General features: G+C 40.9%; 2 protein-coding genes across 2 annotated transcripts in view; one reads left to right on the top strand and one right to left on the bottom strand.

The window, feature by feature from the left end:
- Positions 1-20852, bottom strand: part of blmh (bleomycin hydrolase) — a 29499-nt gene extending 8647 nt beyond the window's left edge. Inside the window, exons 1-9 of the mRNA XM_034224776.1 lie at positions 20585-20852; positions 16198-16395; positions 14367-14476; positions 12334-12475; positions 11500-11588; positions 11316-11408; positions 651-806; positions 405-563; positions 235-302 (exon numbers count right to left, since the gene is read on the bottom strand). Coding sequence (XP_034080667.1) covers positions 235-302; positions 405-563; positions 651-806; positions 11316-11408; positions 11500-11588; positions 12334-12475; positions 14367-14476; positions 16198-16395; positions 20585-20594 — 1025 coding nt within the window. The 5' untranslated portion in view covers positions 20595-20852. The remainder of the gene's footprint in view (positions 1-234; positions 303-404; positions 564-650; positions 807-11315; positions 11409-11499; positions 11589-12333; positions 12476-14366; positions 14477-16197; positions 16396-20584) is intronic.
- A 1564-nt stretch (positions 20853-22416) lies between these two features.
- si:dkey-52l18.4 lies at positions 22417-25066 on the top strand. The gene is made up of 5 exons (XM_034224631.1): positions 22417-22748; positions 23676-23996; positions 24074-24298; positions 24378-24406; positions 24536-25066. Exons 1-5 carry the CDS (start codon positions 22697-22699, stop codon positions 24632-24634), a joined length of 726 nt encoding a protein of 241 aa, XP_034080522.1. The 5' UTR covers positions 22417-22696; the 3' UTR covers positions 24635-25066.

The following is a 25066-nucleotide window of genomic DNA, read 5'->3' as shown; positions in this document are numbered from 1 at the left end:
GCATAATATTGCCATGACATCAATATATTATAATTTGTTAAATATTTGTAAACATCACAGTTATTGTTAATACTAGTATATTTCAAGTTTATTGCAAGCATCAAATCCCAAATGTACGTTACTAGAAATGTTTGAAGCCATGTTGTAAACATATTGCTTCTAATATCTGGGACATATAGCAGACTAGAATAAAATGGCATTGAAAATAACTTCCACCTGATGCACTATACTCACACATTCATGTCGTTAATACCCAGCTTGCCGTGGAAATGTTTCCCGACGTCACAACCGAACCACACCGCCTAAGAGAAAGACAGAATTTCCAGATGTATGAAGTTCACACGATCAGACGCTTGATTGTAGAAATTTGGGGGTTACGGTCACGTCTATTTCCCCAAGCCTACCTCTCCCTCCTTGATGGAGTCAGCCGCAGCCTTTTTGAGCAGCTGGATGGCCTGGTTGTTGTACTGAGTGCTGCGGCCACCGACCATGTTTCCTAGGAAATCTACAGTGTACAGCTTCCCGTAGGGGTTCTGGGGTCGGGGGTCGTTCACAAGGCAGATCTGAGGGTGGAGAGTTAACATCCAAGCTCAGAAACAATACGAGAAACAGCAAGTAACACAACCTGATGTGTTGGAGGGGTCACATACTTTGTCCTGAATGTTGTATAGAGGTTTGACGTGCTCTATGTAGAAGTCCTGGGGGGTGAGGGGTCCCATGCGGTGGAAGTTCTTGTCCTTGTCCCTGTACTCCCAGCAGATGGTCTCAGGAGGGTTGCCTAAACACACACTGGCCACCCGGAACACCTGCACAGCACACAGTTTGAACATTAAAGGGGCCCTGTAATGCTGTTAGGGGTTTTCAAGATTCAAAAGATTCAAGATTCAAATGTCATATGTACAAAGGCTACAGTGTAGAAATGGCAATGAAGATCTTATGACGCGAGCTCCTCCCTTTCCTGTCGTGTGTTATATAGGTTTTTGTGCATGTAAATGGTCTGCCAAGGCTCAAGTCCCAAAGTTCCCTCCAGATAGGACTCTGCCGTAAAATGCTCACATTATTATGTAACACTTGTGCTTCTATTGTCCAGGCTAAAATCCCCAAAGTCCCTCCAGAGGGAGTTTCTCTCCCACACACTGTTACCCTGACTGAAATGCCTCCATTAGACTCCTTTGTTTACTTCTGTAACATAGTGACATCACTATGTAACACCCGTGCTTCTATTGGCTAGCGCTTCAACACATTTTACGTGATATGCTAAAGGGCGGGATATGCCTAGGCTTTTGACAAACAAGCATATTTAATTTGTTTAAGTAGTTGGTAAGCTTGAAACTGGCAGCGGCGGACACATGTTAGCAAATCTTACAATAATATCTAGTGGCATTTCTTGGTATGGTGGAAGGAAACTCCAGGGTCTGGTTTATATCCAAAAACTTCACTCCGTACCATGTTTGCTGTCAAAACGTTCACTAAGCTATAGCAACTCTGGCTCTCTGTGGCGAAGTCTCCTGCACGCTGGAGGATGCAAGTTACTTTGTCAGTGTTGTGATGAAGACTACTTCCCTGTGGATACGTGTGCATACTAGAAAGCAGTTGGCTGTTTGGAAATGTATGTCACACTTAATCTAGTTTGCCCGGGATTGTTTGAATCTCAAATGTAGGGATCTCCCACTCAAGTAGAGGAATACAAAAACATCTCTCTGGTGACTCTTTGCAAAGATACAGTATCAAAATTATTCAAAAATATTAGGGGACGTAAGAAAAACACAATATAGGGGATGTTTAACATTCACAGACTGTCAATCTTTGCATCAAAAACTCAGAAAACACATGAGTGAACAAAAAGTATCTCTCTTTTAACAAACCCCGAGGCACCTCCTGCCGATCTACTGCAGTAAAACCACCATGGGGCAAACCTGAACAGGGGCTTGTGTTTTCCTTACCTATAGGGAGGCTGTTGGAGATGTTTATAGATATAACTCCCAGCCCATATGTTAAAAGTGTGTTCACGTAACCCCACCAACCCTCTGTCTGTCCGTCCATCAATCAATGCCTGGGCCTCTTTCAGATTTCCCTACATTCTCCCGTCTTTTTCCTCCATACAGTGCCTCCCTCTCTACTGTCTTTTTCACTTCCATTCCCCCCCCCCCCCTTTCCTCCATGTGTCGTCCTGCGGTGCTGAAGTTCAGACAGAGTTCCTGTGGGCTAAATTGGGTTGTTTGGACTGAGCCGCCTGTCAATCGGGCCCTTCTAACCTCGGATATAGTAATCTGAGGAATTTCCCCTTTTTGCTTTTCACCTCTCCCATCCTCTGCTCTCCTCTCCCAAGACCCAGCACATGCTGTTCCTATCAAATACGATTAAAAACCTGAAAGCAGTCCATTGTTGGTGGTAGATAACAGCGTGTGCTATGTATTGTTCCAATTGTGCGGATGAATGGTGATACATCACGCTCTGTGCTTCGACTACGTGTGTCGCAAAGGACACATTTCCAATAAATTTGAACACACTTTGTTTTTATTAACTTCTACTGCTGATATCCAGATAAATTAAACTTGTCTAGCTGAATATAAAGCGGACGAGGGGATTATTTTTGGCTTAGCCTGGAGAAATACAGCAGCCATGGCAGCAGTTTCCCATACTTAGTCAACATATGAAATGCCCCTACAATAAAGATGACATTCCTCCTCTCTGGTTAGTGAACACTGAGCCCACTACTCTCACCCCACCCAGGCCCATTCTCTCTCACAGACAAATACACAAAAATGCATAAATTCCGGCCTGGCTTACACAAACAAACAATCCCCCTTCGTCATCACAGAAATGTCAAAAAGTACAGACGCACGCAAAAATACACACATGCACAGAGTCAACAAAGGCATCTGTTTGACTCCTCGTTCAACTACTTTGTTTAGACTGACTGTGGGCAAGACGACATGCCAAGGTGTCCGTCCTCTTGTCTGGTCTGTGTTTGCCCAGATGCCCTCGGCACCTTGAAAGACATCTTCGTTATCCCTTGACCCGCCCTTTTTCTCGCCATACCATCTTTTTGTCCAAATCCTCCAAAAGCAATACTCCCTGGACCCTTTCTACTCACAATTTGTCTTCCAGATACCCTGACACGTTGTTTCACTGTAAAGTATAGAGCACCGTCTAAATCTGATCTTTCTAAACTGTTATGAGATAACTTCTGCTATGATTTGGAGTATTATAAAGAGAATTTGACTGAGACGTACTGTAACCATCTCTCTTAATGCTAGATCAGCTGTGCGCCCACTCATCCTGCCCGTAAATAAAGTAGGTGCGAGGGAAAAGCTGAAAGAGCAGTGGCGAGCCGTCAGGGCCCTCTAGGCCCTCTGTGAGGGCCTAAGATATTCTAAAAAATAATATTTGAAAACATTTTTTAAAAAAAACATTTTTTTTAAAAATATTATTTTTTATATTTTGTTGTTGTTACATTTTTCATTAGTTTTACCAAAATAACTTGATTTAATTGTATTTAAAATAATATTTCTAAAGAAATAAATCCTTCGAATCTGCCTGTTCAGTTTCTGTTGGAATGTGAAGGGTTAAATGCCGTCTCTGCGAGTTATGTGAAGACGGGAGAGTTTGTTGGTCCCTCTGTAGATTCACAGAGGGCCAGCTATAGTAACGCAATGAGAGAGTAATGTCAAATGACAGTACAATTGACCAATCATATCTTCCCTCTAAATGGGCGGGCTTTATTTTCGCGGACTTTATGACTTTATGACTTTATAAGTTCCGCCCGCTGTGAGGTCTATGCGAGTGGTGCAGTGACGCGTCCTATAACCCGGAAGTAAGCTTCCCTCGGATTCCCTCGACAGAAAAGCAGTGGGATTTCTCCATAGGATTTTGGAAAATAGCTGGAAATAAGGTCTGTGGAAAACGAACCTGTTAGATAAATGCACGTTGTGTTCAGCCGGATAATATCCACATGTTTACCCTACTTTTATTATTTTTGAATCATAAATCTAATCGATAGATTTATGATCGATATATTTATAATTAGCATAAGTTCGTTCATGATGGCTCACTTCAGTGATAGTGATGACATCGTTGCGAAATTATTAACCGAGTCATTTTCAAGATTGAGTTACAATGATAAACTGGAATGGCAAAGGATCAGCTGCATGACCCGCCATCAAGTGCTTCATCCAAAAGGACAGGAGGATGGACTTTGTGTTTCAGTGATTTGATCATCAAAGGTAGGCCTAAGTCATTTTCAATGTAGGCCGCCGTGCCGACTTAATTCATTTGTAATTGCTACTTGGCTGTGGGTGCCCTGTCATGATAGGTGTTTATATAAATGGTGTTGTTTTGTGTGGTAGAGAGTCGCTGTCATTGATGCGTTTTGCACCCCGGACCACTGTTTTGATATTCCGCTGAAGTCTACTCGAGACGTAATATCTCTTCTTTTTTTTCGAGGGAAGGGGGGGGGGTCAGAGGGCCTAGGTATAAAAGTCACGGCTCGCCACTGTGAAAGAGAGACCTCGGTCACAGAATAAACAGCAACAGAGACATTCGAGCAGGATCAATATTTACCTGACAGATATATATTAGAGAGAGTACACGGAGAAAAGGGAGGGAGACTGAGAGCTGCAACGAATAGTGACGCAAAATAATAAAATACTTTGCTAAAAGTGCATCCTCACAGCAGTGTTCAAGTGTCTGAAATGTGTTGAGCGTTAAGTATTTATATGTATCTCACTCACACATACAATTGATAACATGATATTGTTCCTTAAATTTGATTCACAAACCACACACTTTCTCCTTTCAGGCACAGTGAGTGCTAGAAAAGAAACTGATAAATCTGATCATACTGTCAGTTTACAGATGTATCAATGTTTGTGTTTTCAACATGGAATTCACGAATGATTGGAGTCCAGGCCCTCAGGATACACTTCATTAGTTCTGCATTACGGCAACGGGGCGTTGATCCTAAACTCCACTTATGTTTGGACTGTAACTTCAAAAGACCATCTCATTCATTTATTAATATTCTAAACATTAACACAATACTAATTGCTAACAGGTTTGAGGAACCAGCTGTTATAAGAGTTAGCTAACAGGCAGCTTTCTCTTCTGCTCATCAGTCTCCAGCAGAAGGTCTTCCTCAGGTCATTCTCGTATCGAGTTTGCGTGTCTTGCTATAAACAATAAGCTGACTGGATGCACGCTATTGTGGCTAACCGCAGCTAATCTTCGATAGCATCTGCGCTCCAGTGTTGTCCGGCTGGGATATCTCTGCCTGTTTATTTGTTTTACGTCACCCAAACAAACAAATCACCTGAAGTAAGGAGTGAGTCTATAACACAACCTTGAGTGAGACACTCCGGTTACAGTTAAAGGGGCCTACTATGCTAATTTTCAGATGTACATCTTGTGTCTCTACTGAGACATGTTTCCATGCTTTAATGTTCAAAAAGCTCTTTATTTTTCTCATACTGCCTGTGCTGCAGCACCTCTTTTCACCCTCTGTCTGAAACCAGGGCCCAGTCTGCTCTGATTGGTTAGCTAGCCAGCTCTGTTGTGATTGGTCACCTGCTTATAGATGTTCGGTCCCTTTGCCCATCATGCGCTAGCCAATAGAAGTGGGGTGTTTCATTGTGATGTCACTATGTTACGGCAATCAACAAAGGAGTCCAATGGAGGCGTTTCAGGCGAGGGGGGAGTTTTTGGGAGAGAAACTCCCTAGTCCATAGGGACTTTGCAACTGGAAGGTCACCAGTTCAAGTCCCTGAAAGACCAAGTGCTACCGAGGTGTCCCTGAGCAAGGCACCGTTCCCTACACTGCTCCCCTGGCGCCGTACATAATGGCAGCACACTGCTCCTAACACTAGGATGGGTCAAATGCAGAGAAACCATTTTGTTACATAGCACCTGTACTACGTAATGACAATAAGTTGAATCTTCTATGGAGAGATTTGAGTTATTGAGGCATAAACATGATTTAATTAGCATGTTGCAATAAATGCCTTTTAAAAACAGATGCACCTGCTGGAATGCCCTGATTACTATAAGATGCACAGGAAACTGTTTAGGTGATGTAAGCTTGCACTATTTAGTTTAACAAAAAATATCTTAAAGAGCAAATTAGTTGGCTTTTGTCATCTTGTGTGTAACGAAAATGGTTCTATGTTCAGTGCAGCAATATGTTCACCTGTTTCTGACAGAATATCTTTAAAAAATAAAAAAAAATGGTATTGAGATCTACTGCAGGAATTAAATGCCAGATAATGTTTTTAAAATATTTTTTAGGTAGAATGAATGCCTCTTGTATTTTGTACATTAGGCATACGAATGTGATAACGAATTAAGATTCGCTATGCATTTAGCAAAAATGATTTCATACATAATTAGGGTCTGAAGCAGGAACTCAACCTGCCAATGCCAAAACATGCGCCTCATTGCTACACTGAGGTAAATCTATAACTATTGTCTAGAAGCTGGACTTGTTAGTGTAAACAAATGACACCATGCAAACAGTTTTTGGTTTTGATAAACTTTCATGTTTTTTTAAACATGCAACACATGTGGTCGGCGTTGTATTCTAACAATTGGGGCAAAAAAGTGGACGACTCTGCCCCTAACAATGACAAATCTGCAGCAACCCACCCACATCAAACAACAAATCAACCGAGTCAATAGCCGGCGGCGGCGACCCTCTTTAACTGCAGCAAGAAGGTTCCTCTGTGATCTGATGGCCGCCTCATAAATTAGACTTGTCTTGAGAATCACTCTCCGTGCGCTCAGAGCCAAAAACAGAGCCGCACACGGTGTTTCTGATTCCATGACGCAATGGAGCATAGAAGGGGCTACAGTTGTGGTGTGAGGGATACCATCTGTGTGTGCACTGCTAACTACACGTGCACGTACAGTTACCAGCGAATGGCCCTTCATTTGTGTGCCTACTTGTCTATGTAAGTGAGAGTACAGGAGCAGGGACACTCACCAGATACAGCATCAAAGAAAAAGACTGCCTTTGAAACGTATCCTCCTCTGCCTCAATAGTGCAGCGTACGGATACTGTAATCGTAACTATAAAGACAAACGGTGCATGAGTTTAGCTTGCTAGCCGAGTGTACGTGCAGCTTTAAAAAAGGCTCAAGCTGCTATTGTAGAGGTTTTTAGGTAGATATGATGTGCAATGAGCCTGACCGATGTTAACAAAGCGAATAGATTCTTTACACGCAAGGGGATCCATTTAAATCAAGCGCACCCTGGGTACAGTAAGTGGAAGCAGAGACGCTGACCCTGGTTGCCTGTCATGGGAGTTTGTGAGGGGCTGGCGTGATGAAGACCAGTGCACCCTCACAGCCGCTACGTACGGGGGGTGGACAGCATCACCTCAAAGCAAAACTGACATGCCACTCTGATCCCGAGAAACATATGTGCACACACTGATGCAAAGGCAGAGGAAACACTGGTTTCCCACATGTACTGTAAGAGTAATACACCCACACACACGCTCAGTAGAAGGGGTTATGGAACAGTTTTTACACTGACTTTGCCATTTCTTTATACAAGCAGTGTTTCCCCTATATACAAATAGTGGCGGCGCAGCGCCGCTGCTGAAATATGCGCGCCGCTGCTAGGGGGTGTCGGCCAGGTACCCAAAAAAAATATATATACTTTTTATTTTTTTATTAAAATAATAATAAGTGGCGACCCTTTTTCATTTTTGATTGTTTGTTATGTGGATTTGTAGTATTTGTGTTACTGTATGTGTTATTTTTGCTAAATCTTGAGACATTGCCACTGTATGTACTAGGCAGGGCCTAGGGCGCCAGATCTGGGGAGCGCTGCGGTGGTAGCTCTGGGAGGAAGAGAGAGAGAGGGCGCACCGGTACCGGCGCTGTTGTTATTAGAATCTGGTGCTAGCTGCGCTAACGGATATAAGAAGTAGATGTTTCTACAACCAGGGTGGAGGAGAGCTCTCCTGTCAGACTGAGAGGCTCAGTGAGGTAAAGTTCTCTGAGTGTTTAGATAAGTTAATTTGAGTTTTTAAGTTATCTCAGTGGGTCTCAAACGTTTTGACCACAAGGCACTCCTATTAGGATAAATAAAAACAGGTTTGAAATCATTCCAATGTATACTATAGGACAGTAAACCAAAAATATCGTTTAAAGTTGGAGGGATACAAAAATATGCATGAATAAATAAATGTTAAGGTAAAATAAGATATAAATGAACAACAAAAATACATTTATTTGTTATTGGCTATGGTAGGTTATTGGTTATGTTCACATACTTATTTGATTATTAAAATGTAGCCCAATCTTTTTCATATGGGGGTTTTAGAGTTGTACCCCCTAGATCAGGTCTCTAGTAATTGTGTGCTCAAAGTGCACCAGATTGAAGCATTTTACTTATAATACCCCGGACCCCCCTAGAGGATGTGACGTCGACTCCCCAATTCAAACATGTTCATACAATACTGAATACATTTGAAGCCATTTTGACGTATATTACCTATGTCAATACGTTTCTGTTTTTGTAGTGTATTTGTCTTTTGTAGAGATTGTTCATTTATTCTTTATATATAAAATCTCGCCTAGGGCAGCAAATTGGCTAGAACCGGCCCTGGTACTAGTATAGGCCTCAAGAGCCTTTCTTGTGCTGGCAGACACATGGAAACAAATTGGCGGGGCACACTTTGCACGCGCACACTACAAAATTCCACGCGCTCACATTATGCTGGGCCCACGTGCCTTAGCACCGCTGCTATGACTCCATCCTAGGGGAAACACTGTACAAGTATGGTAGATTTGTATCCGTTAATTTTGATCAATGATGTTATTTGTCTTATTAATTAAATTGTTATTTAGTTTTAAAAGAAGAAATGAGCTTACAATTGATTATTTTATCTGACAAATTGTCAAAGATATTTGTTTCCAATGAAATTAATGCAAATCCTTGCGTTTTAGAACCTGTGATCAGGACAATTTGACTAAATAAATGATTACCTAACCAATATGCAACTGTGATGCTTCTCGCCGCTGAACATTGACACTTTAATGTGCTTTTGAAAATACAATTCAAAACATGCTCTTCCTATCTATAGCACAGTAACTACTTGCTAGCTGTACATCAAAAGCAGGCAAGGTTAAATATAATCCCTGAATTTCTATTTAATTTGATTTATGAATTCAAGAATATGGATTATTTTTAAATAATGGGATTTGATGGATGTCAAATGTAACTTGTTGTACTGATATGGAGGTCCAATACTGAATAATGGTTTTAAATCTGGCTCGTTCTTCTTACAACAGCGGCTCGTCCATCAGCAGCGGCCGTGACAGAGCGGTGTTTCGCAAAACAAACCGCTTCCAGGTGGACAAACAAACACACCGACGACCCTCCGCCACCCCCACCCTGTCGTGCAGTGTGGTGGGAGCAGTCTTAACTGTTGCATAACATATGTGTGTTAGTGTGTGTGTGGTGGCGCAGTGAGATACAGGCGACTGTTTAAACAAGCAAGCAGCCAGAAGCACAATGCACTCAAACAGCTGACAACAAAGGCTGCACCCCCAGAGCAGCGTTGTGTGTGCGACCCACTCAATGGGAGGCTGATTGACTGACTGGCCGCTCATACAGTCACTCAGACACACACACACACACACACAGGAAGCGTAAATAATGCCTTTTATACACACACACACCTAGACACTGTAACCTGTCCCAGCCACAAAAACACACTGTAGGCACATTTCCCCGCACGCACATTTCCCCGCACGCATGGACATACAAACATGTTACGTTGCCGTGGTGTGAAATACTTTGTGCACGTTCATTATTATTTAGGATGTGAATTTTATCTTTGCTGTCCAGCGTCAGATGCTCTGTGTTAGACTGTTCCATAAACAAGATCGCTATCTTCAACCTCCCACATTTGGGGCGGTGTGCAGGTGATTTCTTTACTTTTAATTGTTGCATGGTCCTGATATGACATGTGCACACACACACATTTGCATTAAGACTATTAAGTCATACTACACTGCAGACAGTCAGGTATTTTGCAAGTTCTCTTAAGGGGAAACATAATTATTTTTGAAGGCCTTGGAAGCAAGACAATTAACGGACCTGAATGGCGCCAAAGAAAACACTGTATTACTGAAGTGCTGCATCAGATCTGACAAGTGGCTGGAATGTCTTTCCACTTGTTTCTCAATTAATTAAGCAGTCTGATATTAAACATGAATGATATGGGTATTAAAAAATGACTCTATTTAAATAAGCGATTGTTAAAGCTTCTTATTTAAAAAGAAAACTGTACCCCACCTAATTTTAGGGGGTAAAGACATCATATTGACCAAAGCATCACTAGGTTACTCTTTGTTGCAGCTCATATAATGTATTAACAGTTGTAACTTGAATCTGTCAACCCTACACCAGGATTAACTCGAACCCTGATTACATTCAGTTCATTTCAGGTATCACTTTTAACTGCTCAGTTATGTCTTAATGGACAGCGCCCTCTTCTGGTAGAAATAGGAAAGTGTTACAGACCGGTTTTTTTTTTTTTTAAATCAGATGTTTATATTCAGTGTATTATTATAATTCTGTTCTCATTCCTTTGAGGGGCATTGCAACTGATAATGATAACAATTATATAAATAAAAACATATATATTCATAATCACAGTAATACGAATAGCTCTATATGGTGTCAAACTCAATTTCATCATGGGCCACATCAGCATTAAGGTTGCACTCAAAGGGCTGGTTGTAACTTTAAGAATATATCAATATATATATATATTTAAAATTGTATTATATTACATTATTGCCTCTGCATTGGATTATTATCGGATAGGGTAATAACTTCATAATTAACTACGTCTGAGAGCAGAAGTCTAGGGAAAATCATTTCAAATAATTGCAAGTCTCTTCAGTGCGCATGTCACACAATGAGATGCATTGTGGGACATGTAGTTTATGGACATCGTGCTTCTGTAAAGTGGCATGAAACCGTATAATAAACGTATTATATTTTTTGCAAGCTCTTGCGGGCCAAATAAAATGAAGTTGGGGGCCGGATTTGGCCCACGGGCCTTGAGTTTGACACCCCTGCTCTATAGTGTATTGCCATATATCGTGATATTTTCTGAGACGGTAATCTCGTAAAGTCCCAACCCTAACCTAAAACGATTCTAGAGGAACTACATTTAGTCCCTAGCTCCTCCAGACAGACACAGGCTATGTAACAGAGTTCCTTTAAAACATGCTAATGGTTGCCTGGAGTGTAAAGGCACTATAATCTATCCTATAGGATCTCTCACTCAGTCTCACCTCTTCAATCATGGTGTCCAAGGCCTCAGAGAGCTCAGCTTTAGTAGCGTCACTGGCCACCATGTTCCTCAGTCTTAGGCTGTATTCCCTCAGCTGGAACACACAGGGACACAAAAACAACAGTCAGCACATTCTCACAGATTGATCGTGATTAGTTTGAACTGAAGGAAGTGTGTAAACGCACCTTATGGTTAAGGATGTCATTCATTCTGCGTGAAGCCTCGGAGCTGTGAGACTCGGGAAAGGATTTCTTTGGGATGACTCCATACTTTTCTGAAGACAGGACGAAACAACATTTAAAACTATTTTCTTAAAACAGCAAAAAAACATTATTGTTAATGCAATAACTGTAAAACTGCAATTAATATCCAGAACTTTCATATGCTTCAGTCACTGGACTCAGCGCACCCATACTTAAGAAATGTGTTTATATTGGACCAGTATTTCATTCATTTGTCACAAAGTTCTTGCTGCATTAGATGTAGCTTTGCAGCAGTTAAGATTGTTAATTTACAGCACCAACACAATTCATCTCTTTGTCCTCCTAAAAACGCACCTGCCCTTCAGCAAGGATGCTAGTTGTCATACCAAGAAGTCAAAAAGAGTCAAAACTAAACAGAGAAATGTGGGGACACTTGTTTTGTAGCCAGAAATGTTGAGGAAGATGAGACAATGAAACTGAAACGGAGCAATAAACATGTGTTTATATAAATCTCTGGTCCCTTGACGATTAAAGGATTTGAAGTAATCGAGAAAAGGACACACATTCAGACTTCTGCCTAAAAAGTAAGGAGTCTCCACTTGTTTACCATGCTGATAAAAATGTATGAATTACACTTTGAGGCTTATAGTCTCCCTAAAATTATCTGACTGATTAAATGGTGAAGAATATATTGACAAAAGTGACCTTGCTTTAATTGCGACCTGTGTTTATTGGTCCAAACATGCAGCCACAACTGGCAAATAAAATGGATTTGGCGTTTAATAAGGGTTAACCTTTAATAAAAGTCGTACAAACCGATGAGGTTGACCAGCATGTCCCACTGTCCTCCGTCATTGGTTGGATTGGAGAGCAGGAACTGGACCAGACGTCCGTCGACGGGCTCCTTCCTCTGCGCTGTCTCCACACAGGCCTGCAGGAAGTAGTAGCAACGCTCAATCTGGAAGAGAAAACAAACAGAAAAAATGTTAAGGGCTGAACAAATTAGACTTGAGTTAGACTTGAGTCACAAAACGTAGTACTTGAGACCAAACTAACTGTAAGAAATCAACCTCATAATTTAAGATACAACCCAAACACATTTAAGCATCAAGTTATTACCTGCAGAGCAACAGAACATAAGTAAAACGGTATCAGGCTTGAACATATTATTATAAGTTCTATAATTTGTAAAAGGACAATAAATAACATATTTCGTAGTAGCAATGTTAAATATGTAGCAAAACGAGCAAACAGAAAGGCAAAACATGGTGACCAAAAAGAGAAATGTGTGGTTTTCAATGTAATACTGTGACTTTACCAATACGTAAAGCATACACTTAAGTTAGGCTTAAGACACAAAACAGTACTTCAGACTCAACCAACTGTAAAACATCAACCTCCGAAGAAAATCAACAAGATCGTGTCAGGCAGGCTTTGTACTCAGCCGTTATTATTAGATAAATCATTTATAAAAGAACATTAACTAACACAGCTTTCGGGTCATTTCATTGGTCAGTATTCAGAGGCCTGAAAGACCCGCTCATAGAGAGTGAACTACACATCTGATGTCATTTAAGAATCTATGGCTGACCGCAGGCGGGATATTCTTAGCGCTCCACATTCACTGTATCCTTGTTTGGAGCTTGGATTCAGTGTTACTCCCTTCGGCTGGCACATGCTACAAAGAAAGGTGTGTTCATGGTGCATGGAACAAACAACTGTCTACACATGTGGGAGAAAAACAGAGACAGACAAAAGTAAAAACATTTGGCCGCTGTCACTGTGACGTCAAACCTCGAAGGGCACTGACTATAACCACGCAAAAGAGGGATTTACAGAAGTTGGACAATGACTTTATACACTGCTGCATAATAATCCACACACGCAATGTCCTGACCGCAAAACAACACAAATAAACACTTCCACACAGGGAACGCAAACGGTTGTATCCGCTACTTTTCTCTTTCGTACAGCCCGTTCGGCCACACAGAAACACAAACGATAACGGGTCCCAAGGTGGATAGATCTGCAACCAGAACGCTCTGGGGGGGCAAACGGCTCAGTGTGTACGCCCTATACGATCATTTCCTGATAACGATGAAGCCATAGCCCCGCCTCTCCCCACCTCTGCTGCTACAGATGTTAGTGCAACATCTACAGCTCCTCTACCACAACCATCAGCAACAAGTGGACATGGAGAACTATATGTTGCTAAATCCACCGCGGAGAATAAACAGAAGGGCAACCATGGCAACCGTGCTCGGGGGTCTTCTTCGCTGCTTTTGGTGTATTTTGTGGCAGAAGTACAGCGCCACTTACAGGCCTGGCATATGTACGACAGCGTCTCCAGCGCTTTCGAGCAGTCTCGTGCGGAAGTACAGCGCCACTTACAGGCCCGGCATATGTACTACAGCGTCTCCAGCGCTTTCGAGCAGTCTCGTGCGGAAGTACAGCGCCACTTACAGGCCCGGCATATGTACTACAGCGTCTCCAGCGCTTTCGAGCAGTCTCGTGCGGAAGTACAGCGCCACTTACAGGCCCGGCATATGTACTACAGCGTCTCCAGCGCTTTCGAGCAGTCTCGTGCGGAAGTACAGCGCCACTTACAGGCCCGGCATATGTACTACAGCGTCTCCAGCGCTTTCGAACGGTCTCGTGTGAACGGAAGACTTTTTTGATATCGTATTCGGTTCCTTTGCGTTTTGTATGCGTTTGCGTGTAAGTGGGGTCTTAGTGTATACAACAGTAAGATAGGAAAACGTGCAATAAATCTACAGTTGACAGATATCAGATACACAGTGCATCCATCAGCCCATTGAGGAACAGAGAACAGTTGGTGAGGGTCTTACCTTGTCCCAGAAAAAGAGATACGACTGACTAAACTCAAACTCCTCTATGTTGAACTTCTTCATGAAGGGAAGTCGCATGACGTTGAGGCACGAGAAGATCCAACATCTCCCTGGAAACAGAGAAAGTGACGTTGAGACACGAAGATGCGCAGATTAGTGAGGACTTAAAGTAACATTTGTTTAGGTACAGGAATCAGAAATGCTGTTTGGCCTAACTTTCATTATTTATATAGTTGGCAGTGTGTTTGATTCCTTGATTGAACAACAACTTGATTTGTAACTGACAAAGAATGTGTCATTTTAAAGTGTATAAATTATAGCATAGTCACTGTGTAACATGCATGAGATGCAAATCTTGATAAATTGACAAGAAGTTGGATTTACCAGTTTAAAGAAAGTTTCATGAACTAAAACTGATAGTCTGCATTGTATCATGGTTGGCATGGACTCTATTCAGGATTCTCAATTTGCATTTATTCATTTGTTTTTAAGGCAAGACTTTAAAGCGCAACATTGCAGCCTTTTTTGATAACAATTGAGAAAAAATTAAGCATGCATATCCACTATTTTTAACAGATAGTCGCAGTATAGGAATAGTTATATAAAGAATATATATCATTTAGGGATGTAACGATATATCGAATATCGCGGTAAATACATGTCTCAATACCGTTGTGAGACTGACAAAATCTACCGCAATTTAAACCTTTATTCAACCAGGTGGTCCCATTGAGATCATCGATCTCTTTTTCAAGGGAGACCTGTCCAACATGGCAGCAAGTAGGTTACAACGTGAACATAAAACAACAGATAACACAAAAGGACATTTACAGGGCTACATGTACATACCTAGAGACATTGACAAGTACCAACAGTATATTTATATCTCGCCCTGTCAATAAGCCTCACCTTCTTGGCAACAACTGTATTGTTTTTGAAGTGGTGGAGAGACAATGCACAGTTTGACCCACTGCTGTCACCCATGGCCAAAGCATATCTCTCTGTCCCGGCAACATCAGTACCAAGCAAGAGAGTTTTTTCCACAGCAGGGGATTTTGTAAACGCCCAAACATCCCAGCTTCTACCTGGAAATGTGGGCATGCTCATATTCCTAAAAGATAACCTTGGTGATGCTGAGTGAGTGAGTGAGTGAGTGAGTGAGTGAGTGAGTGAGTGAGTGAGTGAGTGAGTGAGTGAGTGAGTTAGAGTTGAGTTACTTGAAAAACTAAAGTGAAACTTGATTTATTCTATTGCAGGGTCTGATTATTATATTGTTGACACTTTAAAATACTACTATCCTACTAAAGTGCTGTACAAATCAGATTTATTATTTAATAAATAAATACATTTAAAAAATAATAAATAATTCACATTTTTTTTCTTTATTTTTCAATATTGCGATAAATATCGTACTGTGGACTTTTTTAAATCGCGATATTATCGTACCGTGAGTTTTTGGTATCGTTACATCCCTAATATCATTTGAGAAAACTTGTGCAGCTTGTCCTCCAATCAGTATTATTCAGGTTTGCTACAGTATGGCACAGGAATTTGATCATTTCTAAATCTAAAGTGTTCACTATTTACTTCAGAAATACCATCACTTTTAGTACAAATGTGTGATGGTTCACATTTGTTTGTGCTGCCTTTCGATGCATTGTTTAATAGGCAAATTCACCAACTAAATGATGTGTGTGTGATGAGCCAACAGCTAAACACATCCATTCAGACCCACATATGGATGTGATGAGCCAACAGCTAAACACATCCATTCAGACCCACATATGGATGCATTTGGTTTCATAGTAATAATGACTGTATGATGTCCTACCTGAGCTTTTCTGGTTGGTGATGGGCTTGCCCTCTGTGGATATAGTGTGCTGGAAGATGTGCACAGTATCCTGGACGGTCTGCCGTTGCAGACAGACCTCCAGCGGGTCGACGCAGGTCGACACATTCTGGGCCAGCAGGTAGCGCGGCTCGGCCCGCAGCCGCTTCAGGAAGGAGGCGACTTTCTCCTGACTCAGACCTGCAGGAGCGAGAAGGTCACATGAAGTTAATTTGTAACAGGAAGGCTTTTACAGATAGACATTGGGACAGATAACTATTACTACAAGCAGGAACTACCTACTTTCCCAATTACCATGAGTCCTCTGTGCACTTCAGGTATACACACTTCTCTCTTTAGATCTGATTTACGAGCACTTACACACTTAAACGTCACAATAATGCCTGGAAAATGCCAGATCAATAGTCATAAAATAAAAGCACATCATTTATTGAATACTACAGCTGTCTTGTGCATCGCTCTTTCCACCATCTAGAGTTTATAGTGGACAATAGCCTATAAGCATATTGAGCACCCTCCTGATTAGACCTCTGATGAGAAACGAAGGACGCTAGGCATAGTGCAAAACAAGGTAGTTATCAAATATGCTTTCTAGTTTCTCTTAAAGCAGCCTTAAGGAGCTAAGAGCTGATCTGAGCTCAGTGGTATCACTTGTCTGGCTCCATCTGTGAGACGAACACACTGGAAAGTCTCTCTAGTCCTGGGTAGGATGGGTGCACACACACTTTGAGAGGGTAATAGTGCAGAGCAATTAACCGTTGAAAGAGACATTGCCTAGTCATGCATGAGGCCGACTGTTCGACCCCTCTCTCTCAGCTGCATTCTGGTTATTTTCCATCGACACAAATTCAATGACCACCGCAGATTAGGAGAGTGTCAAGCTTCATACCCCGTCATGCCAAGTGTATCATCAGAACCTGACCCGAGGTAGAGAATATTTCAAGAGCAGGCCTGCATGGGGGCCCGTGTCATAACAGGGTTTTTGCTAGTGGCGTAACAGCTGCATTTTTGGACAGTGATTTGTATGGAAAGGGTTCAAATGAGATGCTTATTTAAAACTATGATAGGTGTACTGCAGGGTTTCCCACACATAGACTATACTTGGGCGGGCCGCCCAGGTATATTAACGGCCGCCCAGGTATATTAACGGCCGCCCAGGTATATTAACGGCCGCCCAGGTATATTAACGGCCGCCCAGGTATATTAACGGCCGCCCAGGTATATTAACGGCCGCCCAGGTATATTAACGGCCGCCCAGGTATATTAACGGCCGCCCAGGTATATTAACGGCCGCCCAGGTATATTAACGGCCGCCCAGGTATATTAACGGCCGCCCAGGTATATTAACGGCCGCCCAAGTATATTTCGCGACCCATTTAGTTGTTTTTTTTCATTCGTCTGTGACCACGACGCCATCTGCGATCGATTAACTTGTGGACAATGGTCCCTCGCTCTACGCCTCCTGCACCCAGTCCCGGACTGGCCATCGGGAGGACCGGGGGGTTTCCCAATGGCCTGGCCTGTTAAGTGGCCTGCCTCACACAGGGTGACTGGCTGTCTATATGATGTGGCCTGCCGACATGGCCACTGAGGGAGGGAGACAGGAGAGGAGGGAGACAGGTGAGGCTGGTTCAGGAGCCCAGACACACACAACTATAAATGAACCAAAAATAAATAAATAAACAAGTTTCAGTGTTTTTTTCATATTGGAAATGGGATGTTATTGGTTATGGCCATTGATGTATACAGTTCTGTTTCATATGGTGTTTCCATAGATCTAGTCTCTTTATTTCCCCCTCAAAGTGCACCAGATTGATGCATTTAACTCCAATATTTAAAAACAAATCTTACCGGGGGAGCATGCCCCCGGACCCCCCTAGAGGATTTGAGGTCCACCCCCGCTTAAAATTATTACATTGATAGGTTCCTAAATACATTTACCATTTAAAAAAAAAAATAGTAACCCATGTCCATGTGTTTCTTTGTGGGTAGTAGATTTAAACTATAGGGCTATCACTATGGGCCCTGCCTGTACCTGTTCACTCTGCCATGACGTGAAGACGTGACGTGACGTGTAAACAAACGACCAACAGAAAGGTTAACGTTAATGTTGTTGTCACCTCAAAACACTGTAACACATTCAAAGTGAAATAAGAGAGGTCTTAAAGAACAGATTCCAAAAAGCCAAAGGGTGAGGAAGTCAGTTGGTCTGGATGTTTTTCAACAAGTGGATGCATGAATGCTGAGAACATACATCACAGTAGTTTTCTATGGAGGGGCCGACCCCAGGCAGCCGGGGTGACTTGCACATTTACACATCAATGGTTATACAACAGGCTTTATATATTAGCGAAGCACTTTATTATGCCCATCACTGCTACATGTGCAACTGCAGTTGGCATCAAGCCAAACGGTGGAGGCTCAGTAGACATCCACAATAATTGACTAAAACACCGTCCAAAGATCAGCATATTATCAAAATATCAAAGTCCTGCATTTTAATCGACACTTTAAAATATTGGAAGAAAGATAAAGAAACATTGGGTTTACAGAAGAGCACACTTAGGTAACAAAGGTCTTAGAAATAACTGTCTGACCTTTGCTTACGTGAAACAAAAAACAGTTGTGAAAGCTGAGGTTAGGTAGCGAAATCGAAACAATCAAAATCAATCTGAAGCAGTGGTTAAAGTATTCAGGATGGGTTAAATATCTTATATAATAACAAACTGCCAAATAATCTGTTTGTGTTAACCCACTCATGGTTGTAGTTACTTAAATATAATGTTGGATGGTTAAATCTATACCACGTAATCATATTTGTAAAGTTTGTCCCAAGTATTGTGTGCCAAAATCTGAATTTATAAAGTAACCAGTAAATAAACCTGTAAAATAAATGTAGTGGAGTAAAACCTACAACATTAACTTCTAAAATGTAATAGAGTAGAAGTATAAAGTAGTATAACATGAATATACTGTGGTAAAGTACAAGTACCTCAAATGTATACTTAAGTAGAGAACTTGAGTAAATGTACATCGTTAGTAACCAGCACACTGATCTTAAATCATTGTTGGAATATAAAGAAGAATTATAGGTGAAGCTTTTATTTTGAAAGTGCCATCTAACGAAAACCAGATTACAAATGAACTGTTAGGCCTACCTCCTTAAATACTTTGACAGTTTCTGGTATTACCAAATCAGATGCATGACTGGCTAGCCACACAAGCTAACACCTCTGGATCCTGAAAATTCATCCAGATTGTAACTAATACATTATTGTGGGTTAGCTGTGTGTGTCTCCTGTTTAGATGTCAGTAGTGATGTTACGTATTGCGCTGCCTGTCGATACCACGTGACTGCTTCAGAAAGCGATTCAGATCGGTTGAACCACATCGCTCATATTCATATTACCCATGGATGTATAATAAGAACGATATTACCCCTCCTGTACCCGGGCCCGGTGCTGACACGATGTCATTAAGAGAGCTCAGACCCTCACTTATATAGAGGTCGGAACATGTCAAAAGTATAAATAAATAAGTATAAATAAATGTAGGAATAAAAAAAAATGAATAAATACAGGACTAAATATATTGCAGTGTTTTCAGATTTAGTGTACGTGCTGTGGCTCAGCCGGAAAGCAGTTGACTCTCAACCGCAGGGTCCCTGGTTCAACGACTGGTTCATACATCCTTTTTTTTGTTTATAAAAGCTACAGCTAAATGAGATAATGTAGTTAATAAATGTATTTTTTGATATGGTTTAGCATTTCTCAGGCTACAACATGGTTAAGTTTACGAATATTATTAAGGAATACAAATCCCTCTTTGCAATGTTTACCAGCCTCCTTAGGCTTTTCAATCACAATCATTAAACTGGAATAAATACAATATTGTTAACATGAAAATATGATTTTATGTTCGTTGTTTAGAGGTATTCTAAGGCTTTACTCATTGGGAACTCGGTATGAGATAGAGCACACTGTTGAGATGTCCAATCTGCCTGGTTTACACACTTTGACCAACAGGGGGGTTTGTGTTCAAATGAAGCCCATGATGAAGCCTCATGAGATGAACCCTTTTGCGAACCAATTGGCTGGAAAGCTTCATAAGGCTTCATCTCGCCATCACTAGATGTCAGTACTTTGTTGATAGAGTATCGGAATGAACGGACACACCTAGTGAAGTAAAAGACTGTAAATCTATGCTAACAGACTGGCAATGCTAGCGTGTTGAATGCTATGGTTGAATGCTAACTTAGCACATTAGCTTCCTCAGCTGTCATCCTCTAGCTGTCAAATACAGACTGCACTCGGGCATATAATAAACGAACCACCGGGGCTGAAACAGCAGAAAGTAGCACTCGACCTACCAGTTTCCATGTTTCCGTGGAGCTTGGGAAGCGTTGTCTGTTTTCCTGAAAAGTCACCGGCTCTTTGTTTATCTCCTTCACCGAAAGTCAGTCGGTGACGGTGTGAAAACAGGGTGCGCTCGTTTGGGCACTCGCAGCCGGTGTTTGACGTGGCGGATGGGCGGAGTTATTGGAAAAAGGGACCGCACCAAAATCAACGCCAAATTAAAATAAAAAACAACTTATACAGAAAATAATGTATTTAATGATTGTATTATGTATATTACACTTATATTATTGTGTAACCTGTTATTATTTTTTACTTTACAAATTCAAACTCAGACATAAGATTCAATACAAGTAATATTTATTTCCACATGTATATTTTCCACATGTATTATCTTATTTTTAACTTTGTAACTTTTTAATGCTATTTTATTTCTATTTCAGAAATATTTTGGACTGTTTATTTCTAGTGTCTTAATTTATCTTATTGTCTTATGCTGCTGCAACGCAAACATTTCCCAAATTGAGATCAATAAAGTACTTATCTATCTATCTATCTATCTATATAAACTAGTAGTGTTTTTAACTGTTTCAAACATATGGATTACGGTACAGTTTTTTTATGTATATTTAAATCTAATAACACACATTTTTACTGTTGTATTTCCCCCCCAAAATACTCGCACAATACTACTTCTTACATACATGCTGGGCACATACAATAATTTACTGTATTTCATTTAGATATATACATTTTATTTTCCAATAGGCTTTATACAAAATATCATGTGTATACACTATCATGTGTTAAATTGTTGTTTTGGTGACCATATCAACCTGTCTGGATCTATTACCAAAGTAATTATGAATATGGAGTCCTGCTGTGAAGTAACCTAATTGAACTAATTGAAATAATGCTGCCTGACGTATGTGCCTGACACAACAAGGGCATTTCCAGTCATTATATTTTGCAGTTTTTCTTCCACAGAGCACCACTACCCTTATTTTATCGGACAAACTCACGTGAGTGGCAGAGATCAAGGAACCATTAAACGAGTGCGCCAACGCCAAGAGTGAAAAATGTGCCTGAATAAATACGGAATAAACGTCCGGTTATTGTTTTTCAAAACAAAACCACGCTTTATAACTAATTAAGTAAGTAAGTAGACCACTTCATATGTGTACTTCATTCATTCCAGCACTTACATTGTACACGCGTGAGGGGGATCACTTGATGTATGTAAGAAACGTTTACAGCAAGAACATGTTTTCTCTTTAAAAGTGACAAGCTTTTATTTTGAAAGTTGATTTTTTTGTTAAAAAAACAGTTTGCCTTTTGTTGCTGGAAAAGTACAGGGTGTAAAAAGTCTCTAAAACTTTTCACCATGTTGGAAATAAAGCTCTTTAAACCCTTAAAACTTTTTCTGCAAGCTCGGTTAAAAGGAAGTTATTATTTATTCAGTATGAAAGAAGTATGAAAAACAACATCATTGCATAAACATGGCATACACAGGCATAAACCATGCATCACATATCAGCCATTGAAAGGGCAAACACATAATGAATCCAGAATTGCTTATATGCTCCAAAACAAAGAAATAAAATCTTGCTCAGTGTAACTGTTCCTTGAAACTGGCCCCATTTATGAGGTCATGCTTTCCTGTAATTTAGTATGTGAGCCTTGCAGAGAGAGAGAGAGAGAGAGATGTGTGTGTGTGTGTGTGTGTGTGTGTGTGTGTGTGTGTGTGTGTGTGTGTGTGTGTGTGTGTGTGTGTGTGTGTGTGTGTGTGTGTGTGTGTGTGTGTGTGTGTGTGTGTGTGTGTGTGTGTGTGTGTGTGTGTGTGTGTGTGGGAGTTGATTAGTGGGTTTCTTCCTTCCTTTACTTCCATCTGGACACCAGCAGCAGCAGCAGCAGCAGCATAAAGGACAGGCAGTCAAACGATTGAGGAAAACAAAATGAGAGAAAGAGCGAGTTCATGGAACCCCAGCAACTGAAAAACATTCTAACAAGCAGTGTATCCTTCGCTGCCATGCATATCAAACTTCTACACAAGCCCTGACTTGATCTGCAAAGTGGAAGTGAAAGACATTTGTCATGAACGTAGACAAATACTGTTACTGCCAGACATGCGTTACCATCTCCTGAGTGCCATCAGCTGTCTCTGCCTTCTTCATGCTGGTAAGTCATTTGTTTTGCTACTTGCACGTATTAGGAAGTCTCATTCAAATTCTCATTTTAAATATGGGAAATCTCCCATTTGTTACATTTGACAAGCTTTGCTGGGTGAGAGTACATAGTCTTGCCTTTTAACTCACACGTGACACCCAGTATTAAAGCTCTTTTGCTTTTAACCTAGAACAATCTAAAACCCTCTGGTCTTCTGGTACTGTGCTTTTATACCTAAAGACAAAGACCCATGGTGAAGTGTCTTTTTATTATTATGGCCCATGATTGTGGAAGGCCCGATGGTCAGCATAAACTTTCAAGACCAACTCAAGAGTTAACTTTTTAATGTGGCTTTTAATTTAATTGTATTTATCCTTGTTTTATTCTGGTCTGTGTTTGTTGAATACTGTTGGTATTTAGTGTTTTTTTATTAATATCAAAGTCATGTGTCTACTACCTGGAAGGGGAGGTGTGTTAGTATTGTTATTGTTTTGGATGTGAAGAACTTTGGGTTACCTATTAGGTATGAAACATAATAAATACAGTTTGATTTGATCTGTTGTATAGCTTTAAAGGAGGTAACCCACAGTCTATGAAATCTTTTCCTATATGTTGTATGTATTTAGTGTGTGAAATGTTTGTTGCTACACTATTTCCCTATATTCTGACATCAAAATCAATTTTTCTGTGCATACGGTAGTTATTTAGGTTCATTCTGAATGCAGGAAAACAACCCAAAATATGTACAAACTATGTATATTGAATCTAATTATGCAATCTTTGATGTTGAAGTTCAATATTGGTCAAAATGTTCACATAGTTTCAATATGGCCTTATCAAAGTATTATACATAGCAAGGTAACAATCCTATTTGCATATTTCTGTGTATGCAGTTCTTTGTTGCACAATAATTAGCTAAAGGATCCTTCCCACTTTCAGTTGCTGAAGAATGCAGCCAGGTTGTCCTGGCAGACCGTGAGACGTTGGACGTCCCAGCGGGGGGCAGTTTGTATCTGTCCTGTGTGGTCCAGCACTGTGGAGGCGCCTGGACGGGAGACTGGATGCGGAGAAATTCAACTGAGGAAAACTTAATTTTCAGGCACCATGTGACCAAGGTGAATCTCTCAGCCAATCAAACTAAACTGATTTTAAATGTCCTGAATGTCCACAAATCAGACGAAGGTTCCTATGGATGCAGTGTTACATGGGCTCAAGATGACACTGAGCAGGGAAACTTGAAGTATGTGAACGTCACTGCAGGTATGTGGACTCATTTATAATATGATTATCATGACTCAAACAAGATAATCTAATTACCTAACTTGTGTCGCCCCTAGCTGTCTCCTCTCAGAGGAGTGTGTTGCACAGGATTTTGGTCTGTGCCGCTGCTGCTCTGTCTCTTCCTGTCATTCTGGGATTGGCTCGTTGTCTGAGTTCAGAAGTCAAGCCTCTGCCACTTCCCAGGACACGCTTCCCCCCGTCAGCTGCAAGCAGAAACCAACCACACCCAGCTCCACAGTTACCTCCGATACCAATGAAACGTAGCACTTCCTCTCACAAAGGTATCCAGATTTCATATTGTTTTGCCTGTAACACTGGTAATCTGGTATTTACTGTGTTGTTATTTTTTGTATTTTACAGCCATTCCAATGGCCAGGCAGAAGACTGAGGTAAGTGAACGCCCCGTTTCAAGACAGGATGCCCTTTGCAGTGCCGTGAAAACTATTTGTTTCCTCTCACTAGCCTTAAATGCCAAACATGCCCTTGAGTGCGCTTAAATAACTTTTTTTTATTTGCAGGTGGTGTATGCAGACATTTCCCAGGATGCATTGAGACAGCAGGGAGTCACCAAAAAGCCTGACCAGTCCACTGTGTATTCATCCCTCAGATTTTCCTGACTGCAGCAAAGCAGGTGCAAACACAATCTGTGAATAGTGTAATATGTATTCTGGATGTCTTCAGGAAACCTGAGATCTTTTCACTTTTCATTCTTTATCTCAAGGCTTCATGTGCATATTGTGGCAATTCACTAAAGCAGAAGACAAAATAAGATGCCAAGTAATCCAGCAACGTCATGTTTGTCTATGTGCCAAAATCCTTCATGCAGGATATCGCATATTGAGAAGATAATGAAGCGATATTGCAGCATGAATTCACTGACAAACACTTTTTAGAATGTGACTGGGAAACAAAACATTAAATGCAGTATAGCTAATTTAAATGTATTGCAGGTTTTTAAAATGTTGAAACCAACTGTCTATATAATATCTACCAATGTTTCTGATGTGACTTTGTACATAACGTATTAAAAGTATCAACAACACCCTCCA

This window comes from Gymnodraco acuticeps, unplaced genomic scaffold (genome assembly GCF_902827175.1).
Source record: "Gymnodraco acuticeps unplaced genomic scaffold, fGymAcu1.1, whole genome shotgun sequence".
Taxonomy (NCBI): Eukaryota; Metazoa; Chordata; class Actinopteri; order Perciformes; family Bathydraconidae; genus Gymnodraco; species Gymnodraco acuticeps.
This window is presented reverse-complemented; position numbering and strand designations above follow the sequence as displayed.